This window comes from Chinchilla lanigera, unplaced genomic scaffold, assembly GCF_000276665.1.
Source record: "Chinchilla lanigera isolate Chin_1 unplaced genomic scaffold, ChiLan1.0 scaffold00004, whole genome shotgun sequence".
In the NCBI taxonomy this organism is placed as follows: Eukaryota; Metazoa; Chordata; class Mammalia; order Rodentia; family Chinchillidae; genus Chinchilla; species Chinchilla lanigera.
This window is the reverse complement of record NW_004955405.1, coordinates 29204923-29212675: the sequence shown is the minus strand read 5'-3', so window position 1 is coordinate 29212675 and position 7753 is coordinate 29204923. Positions and strand designations below refer to the sequence as shown.

The following is a 7753-nucleotide window of genomic DNA, read 5'->3' as shown; positions in this document are numbered from 1 at the left end:
CAACTTATTCTGAAACCCACTTTCTGTTTCTTTTTGGGAGTTCTGGGGACTAAACCTAGGCCCTTCCAACTGAGCTACATCTCAGCCCTTTCTGTTCTTGTATTTTGAGACAAGGTCTTGCTAACTTGTCTAGGTTGGCGCTCAGGCTTGTGCTCTTCCTGCTTCAGTCTTCCAGTGTTCTCGTATTACAGGCATGAGCCACCACACCCCGTCCAGGTTCATTTAGTCAATTAGTTCTGACAGAATTTTTAAGATTTTATTTTATTTTATTTTTTTTGTCTGTTTGAGACAGGGTCTTGCTGTGCAGTTCAGGCTGGCCTTGAGCTCACCTTCTAGCCCAGGCTGGTCTCGAACTTGCAACCCTCCTGCCTCGGCCTCCTGAGTTCTGGGATTACAGACATGTGCCATCACACCCGGCTCAAGATTTTAATATTTTGCCAGGAATGGTGGTAAATGCCTACGACACCAGTACTCTGGGAGGCCGAGGCGGGAATATTGCCACAAGTTTGAGGTCTGCCTGGGCTACACAGCAAGACCCTGTGTCAAAAAAAGAAAAAAATCTGTTTTTCATGTTTCAACTGGAAACTTTTTAGAAATGAATTTGGTAACAATCAAATTGCCTGATAATATAAACAGCTAATATATCCCAGGGCTTCCTTTGTCTTGTCCACAGGGATAAACAGTCTCTAAAAGTTGTCCTGGGGTGTGCTGTCTAGCAGAGAATTTAAGAATTGAGTAAATTGCCTAAAGACACAGAGCTAGGAGCTGGGTGTGTAAATAATTGGAACAGCCCTGCACTTCAGTTCAACACTACAAGAAAGTGTCATATTCAAAATAATTCAGAAGCTGTCAGAAAATACCAGCTTATTTCCTAGATGGGAAAGTCCTGAATCAAACTTCTGTTACGAAATATATTTATGTCTACAAATTGAAAACTATCCACTGGCAGTTAAAATTGTGTACTATCTATGGCTTACCTCTAGGGCCAGTATTTACTTCCCTTTTTTTCTTTTCTGAGTACCTCTTAGCCGCCCCTGGTAAACAGAGTGTGGTGGTCTGAGCCTGTAATCCAAGCTACTTGGGAGGCTGAGGCAGAAGGATCTGGAGATGGAGGCCAGCCTTGGCAACGCAGCAAGATTCTGGATTCAAGTAAACAACAACAACAAAATACATTTAGATCTCTCAGGTAACTTCCTAAACCACATGTCTCTTAAAAGATGATTTAAAGTGGAAAACAGAAACGTACAATTAGAAAACACCACTAGTGGGAAACCTCTCTAGGAGCCTGTGAGTTAAACTCCAGCCAACTTTGTAAGGCTTTCCGAAGAGATACCAGGAGCAGAGTGTGGTGGCACGTGCCTATAATCCTATCACTAGGGAGGCTGAAACAGGAGGATCTTGAATTCCAGGACATGCAAGGCTATAAATAGCACTGAAGTCCAGTCTTAACTATAGACAGAGATGCTATCTCAAAAAAAAAAAAAAAAAAAAAGGGCTAGGGGAATCCTGTGATCTTTTTCTTTTTGCAGTGCTAGGGATTGAACCCTGGGTTTCCTACATGCTAAAGCGAATGCTTTACCCTTTAGCTACATCCCTGGGCAAATCCCCAAAGGGGCCCTGCTGATAGAGAGCACAGGTTGGGGAGAAGTCTGTTTAAATCCTAAAATGTTTGTTCATTTCATTATTATTGTTTTGTCAATGAGTTCATCGGCCATCAGGCTTGGAAGAGATAAACCTTCCCTTGATTCCTAATCTAGGCGCACATGACTGATAACGTGCAGGAAAGGAACATCTGATTACGGGTGGGTGGGGCGAGGAGGCGGTCCCAGGTCCTATTCTAGGGCTTTTGGGGGGAGGGGGACAAACAAACACCTTATTTACCATTATTTTGAATACATCTATTCAAACAAAAGGAACGCTTTCTAAAGTCAGTGCCTTAAAATAACTATCTTTAAAGCATTTATATTACATGCAACTACCTGAAGGTGCATTAATGAAAAAATAAATCTAGAAGTTAGCCTTCCAAATCGTTTGTTATTTCATTTAGGCACACAGAAAAATAACTGCTTCTCTCCTTCTGCTTTTATAGCAAGTCACACTTTTGTTTCTTGCCCATACCCTGTGGCTCGGTATTTTTTTTAAAAAAGCGTTATGTTTTGCAATATTGACGACCGGTTAAGCTCAGGATATTTATTTCCATCTGGCAGAGTTCAGCTTCTGCTTCTGGTCTGCTCTCTCCGTCTGCCCGCCTCCCTTCATCTCTGCTTTCCTCCTCCTTAATGGAGCCGTATTAACGCTGTTTTAGGTCAATCGTTCCAGCAGGCTCACGCTTTCCTACCAGTACGTCTCCAAAAGTGCCTACAAGTAGGCTTCTAAGTAAACTCACATGTCTACATTTAATACTGTCAACAAGCTTCCAATCTTAGCGCTTTTCCCCGCTTCCATTGTCATAAACAGCAGTCTAAGTCTGGGTATTTGGATCAGGAAATAAAACCACTCTGGTTCTGAGCATGCACATTTTAAAATGCATGTGTAGATTTTTTTTTCTTTCCTAAGCTCCTCTCAGGACTCACGTCTTCAGCCGCTGGCTTTCCTACCCGCGTGAAGCTAGGCTCAGCAGTCCACGGCTCTCCTCTGACTGCTGGCGTCACGGGGCCAGCAGCCGCCAGCGGCCTCACTCCCCTACTTCTCCTGCGGCTCAAACTTGGCGGGACCCGCTCCCGCTCCGCGCTCGGCCAGGGCTCGGTCCCCGGCCGGAGGGGCCTCCCGCCCCCGGGTCCCGCACCGCAGCCGACCGGCCGGGCTGTGGACGCGGATCGCGCACGGAGGCAGAGCTCGGGACGTGCGGCACGCCACACCCCGGCCACACAGCGCCAGCATCCGCCGCGCACCCTCGGGGCAGAGCGCTCCGGCCGCGGATGAGCTGGCCCAGGGCCTCGACTTGCCCAGGCGGGGGCGGGGCTTCGACAAGGGGCGGAGCTTTCACACGCGCACCCTCGGTTTCCGCCTTCTCCAGACCCGGCAGCCCAGGCTCTGGCCGCCACTCCGGGTTTATTTGTTTACAAGCGGATTACGTCAGCTCCTCCCTCTCGGCTCGGTCGCTGGATCCGCCCCCTGGGTCCTTTTTCCCGCCCCCTCCGGCACCGAATCTGCTTGCGTCACAATGGTGCGATCTCCGGATTGGCTAGAGTCGGCCGTCACGCTCCGACAACGTCACTTCCTTCCACGGAGCTATAAAACCTGCTGCACGGCGGCGGCATCTCCGCACCCCCCGGAGCTGGAAATGCAACTCTTGGGATCCTCGGAGGCTACGGAGCTGGAGGCGGAGGCGGCTGGGGAGGTCCGAGCGATGTGACCAGGCCGCCATCGCTCGTCTCTTCCTCTCTCCTGCCGCCTCCTGTCTCGAAAATAACTTTTTTTAAACTCTAAAGAAAAGAAAAAAAAAAGTAGCCGCCCGCTTCTCACACCCTCCCCTTCCTCTCAGCCGTCTGGTCTGCGAGGGAGTCTGGGGTGGCCGCTCCGCCGTCGGGGCCGAGCCCCGGCCGCCCCGGGCCGCCCCCGCCCGCCGCCCCCATGCATCCCTTCTACACTCGGGCCGCCACCATGATAGGCGAGATCGCCGCCGCCGTGTCCTTCATCTCCAAGTTCCTCCGCACCAAGGGGCTCACGAGCGAACGGCAGCTCCAGACCTTCAGCCAGAGCCTGCAGGAGCTGCTGGCAGGTGAGCGGGCGCGGGGCTTCGGGGCCGCGGGGTCCCCGCCGTCGGGGCCGCGGAGCCGCGGCGGTCGCTCGGGTCGCTCCGCGCGGGGCTGCGCTCCCCCGGGTGCGGGTGGCCGAGGTGCGGGCCGCGCCGAGGGGCGAGGAAAACGCGCACAACAAAGGAACTGCGGCGGGGGCCGCGGTCCGAGGGCCGCCGGCGGGCGAGGGGACAAAGGAGCCGCGGGGCCGGGGCGGGGGCGACGCCCCCTCCCCCGCCTCGACCGTTGCGGGGTTGGCGGCCGGGCCGGGCCGGGCTGGGACGGACGGGAGTCTCCGCGCCGCCGGCCCCTGCCCATTAATCACCGGATTTGTCACCGGGACGGTCCCGGCCCTGCCCAGAGCGCGGTTTAGGGTTTCTTGTTTTCCTTCCCTTCGGGGAGAGCAGTCCGGTGGCGCTGGTCGCCTCCCAAGCCTGAAACTCCCATTGTGTGCGCCCGGGTGGGGTGAGAAAGTAGGCAGCTTCCCGCCCGCTGCCGTCGGCGCCCGGCCGGCCGAGGAGGCTGCGCCCGCTCCGGGATGCGGCGGCCGGGGCTTCCTCGAGCCGGCCCGACCCCCGCCGCCCGGCCCTCTTCCGGACCCTGCCCGCGCTCCATCCTGCGAGGCGCACGGCTCGGCGCCGCGGCGGATGCCGTCCTGGACGGCTTTAAAAGTTGGGAGTTCTCCTTTTTCCCTCCTCGCAGGAGCCGGCGGCGCGATCTGAGCATTGTTTCTCTGTTCTGCTCTTCCACAGAACATTATAAACATCACTGGTTCCCAGAGAAGCCGTGCAAGGGATCAGGTTACCGCTGTATTCGCATCAACCATAAAATGGATCCTCTGATTGGACAAGCAGCACAGCGGATCGGACTGAGCAGTCAGGAGCTGTTCAGGCTTCTCCCAAGTGAACTCACACTCTGGGTTGACCCCTATGAAGTGTCCTACAGAATCGGAGAGGATGGCTCCATCTGTGTGCTGTACGAAGCCTCGCCAGCAGGAGGTACCACTCAAACCGGCACCAACGTCCAAATGGTAGACAGCAGGATCAGCTGTAAAGAGGAACTTCTCTTGGGCAGAACAAGCCCTTCGAAAAACTACAATATGATGACTGTATCAGGTTAAGATATGGTCTGTGGATCGATCATCTTATAATGGATGGATAAATTTGATTTTTTGCTTTGGGTGGGCTCCTCTTGGGGATGGATTATGGAATTTAAACCATGTCACAGCTGTGAAGATCTGGCACAAGATAGAGTGGTAAAAAATTTTTTTCTAAGTGACAGTGCCATAGTTTGGACAGTACCTTTCAATGATTTAATAGCCTGTGAGTCCAAGTATATGATCACTATTTGCTAGGGAGCGAGGTTCTAGGCTGGTTTCAGTTTCTCCCACACACCTAAATTTTTAACATTAGTCCCTCTAAGCATACGTATTTCAGAACACCTTTCTCTGCAGTAGATCTTGCGGAGGGATTTGCACTATTACACTTGAAAATTGTTATGGATAACCTTTTTCGGCAGCTCAGTAGGAAAGTTTGTTTTAAACATGGTAGTACTGGAAATTTTATGACAAGACTTTTACCTAGCACTTAATATGTATAAATGTACATAAAGACAAACTAGTAAGCATGACCTGCGGAAACGGTCAGACCTTGTATTGTGTTTTTGGCTTTGAAAGTAGCAAGTGACCAGAATCTGCCATGGCAACAGGCTTTAAAAAGACACTGTCTCAACTGTGGTGTTAGCACCAGCCAGCTCTCTCTGTACATTTGCTAGCTTGTAGTTTTCTAAGACTGAGTAAACTTCTTATTTTTAGAAAGTGGAGGTCTGGTTTGTAACTTTCCTTGTACTTAATTGGGTAAAAGTCTTTTCCACAAACCACCATCTATTTTGTGAACTTTGTTAGTCATCTTTTATTTGGTAAATTATGAACTGGTGTAAATTTGTACAGTTCATGTATATTGATTGTGGCAAAGTTGTACAGATTTCTATATTTTGGATGAGAAATTTTTCTTCTCTCTATAATAAATTGTTTCTTATCTTGGCATTTTAATCAATCTCTTGTCATGATTATAGAGGTTCAGCTACATCTTTTTCTTAGACAGATTCTATAGGCTATGTTAATGTCACTTGCGCTCTGATCATGCTGCAGAAAAACACTTGAGGGATGAAGGTGATCTCTGTATACATACTTAGGCCTTAGAGGAAACAGGTAACCTGCTTTTTTAAGATCTAGATTCAAAACATGGACACATTCACAGGCTAATGATCTCATGAAATGAAGAGACAAAGGTAACATTTTCCAGAAAAAGTGGTACTTAAAGGATTACACTGTTTGCTTTCCTGTTGAAGTGAAGATGAACATGTTCCATTGTGGTCTTTGAGAACCCAGTTTTGCCCCATGGGTTTGCCCTTGTTTAGAAAATCCTGGGGCAGGTGATCCGTAGTCTTTAATCACTGCAGAGAGATTGGTTGCTTTTTGCTTTTCATCACCTGCAAGATTTACATAAAAATCCCTTAAGCTGGAATTCAACAAAAGGTATGTGTATGAACTTTTATTCTCAAAAGTTGAAGTGCTGACTTTTTCTCGTTTCATACATATTTCAGATAAATTCTAAGAACCTAAGGGAATGTTGAAAATGCTGTAATACACGTTAAAAACCATCCCACCCCGTGTAATAAAGACTTCGTGATCTTTTGGTTTTGGAGGATAACAAGTGATATTTCAATGGAAATTGAAAGTGGAGAATTTTGAGTTTGGCTGTACAGTTAAATTTACCATATATAGTAATGACTTTTGCTATACAGTATATATAAACATTCACATTAGAAATACATTGTACAATTTAAATTACTTAAATTCAGTAATTTCAGTCAGTAATCCCAAATAAATAAGACCATTTTTCCTACTGGTAAGATTACATTTTTTCTAAATTGTACGAAGTATACTGAGCTACACCTAAACATGCCAAGTATTTAGAATCTACATGGTGTCCATGTACACTGACAGGCCATTCTTGGCAGTTTTAGTTCTTACACCCACAATAACACATGGACTGCTCTTGGCATTTGTTACGGTTTTACTTTTTGAAAAGCCTCATTTTTTCAAGCTTGAGTCTGTGATACAAACAAGGCTAGTTTTTTAAACAGGTTTTAGCCTAGTACTGACTGCGGACTGTACACCCTCAGAGAGTGCCTTTGACACTCAGTACCTGGTGCGGCTTCGAATACTCCTCACAGGCCTGAGGCAGAGTGAGGGTGACTTGTAGACACCAGAGGGAAACATTTGAGTACCTAAAACTTCCTTTTTTCAAATAGCCTTCTCTCAGAGAATTTTATTTCAAGGTCTTGACATCAGACTACTTTTAAAATTTAGTAAGGGAACTTACTATATTATTACTTTAGATTTGAGGGTGATGTCTAGCAGGTGAGTAGCTATTTACTAAGTTCCTCTTTAAAAGGCAGACATCACTCAGGCCTAGCATCCAGCTGTTTCCTGTGCCTTTAACCTTGCTTCCCCAGACAATTAAGCAGCCTATGACCACGGTACAGTAGCTGTCTGATATTTCTTGTTCACTGCTTCTGGGGAATGTTCTGCCTAGCGATTTGGACAAAAATACTTAAGGGTGTGCTGCGTACACACATGCAGGTGTGTGCCAGGCTTCCATGTAGTCATTTATACCTGTTGTGTGTGCCTTCCGATATGATACAATTTAGGAAGGTTTTACACTGCCTGAGTTAAAGAAAATAGTTTCTTAGAAATCCTTTCAGAGTGGATGACTCCTTTCAAAATGATTAGTTGCTGTGGGCCCTAGAAATCAGTCACAATTGGCAATAACTTTGAGGAATGTTGATTTCTCAGTTTTAACAGATAGTTTTAAAAATTATTTCCTTGGAAGGCTGTCTCCTGTAATGCTAAGCAAGGCTTGATGTAGACTGCATGGTGAATATTGGGGTAGTTCACACAGGATAATGTGACTGTTACCTCTCATTTGGAAAGGGAATAGTGTATCCTTTAT

The 7753-nt window shown here is 47.7% G+C and overlaps 1 protein-coding gene across 1 annotated transcript; it reads left to right on the top strand.

The window, feature by feature from the left end:
• The first annotated feature begins 3268 nt into the window (after window positions 1-3268).
• On the top strand, window positions 3269-5787 carry Btg1 (B-cell translocation gene 1, anti-proliferative). Its single transcript, XM_005374452.2, has 2 exons — window positions 3269-3721; window positions 4490-5787. Exons 1-2 carry the CDS (start codon window positions 3574-3576, stop codon window positions 4855-4857), a joined length of 516 nt encoding a protein of 171 aa, XP_005374509.1. The 5' UTR covers window positions 3269-3573; the 3' UTR covers window positions 4858-5787.
• The last annotated feature ends 1966 nt before the right edge of the window (window positions 5788-7753 follow it).

Coding starts and splice junctions, on each gene's coding strand:
- Btg1 (XM_005374452.2), top strand. CDS start 3,574: ATGCATCCCTTCTACACTCGGGCCGCCACCATGATAGGCGAGATCGCC. Junction 3,722..4,489: donor CCTGCAGGAGCTGCTGGCAG/GTGAGCGGGCGC, acceptor GCTCTTCCACAG/AACATTATAAACATCACTGG.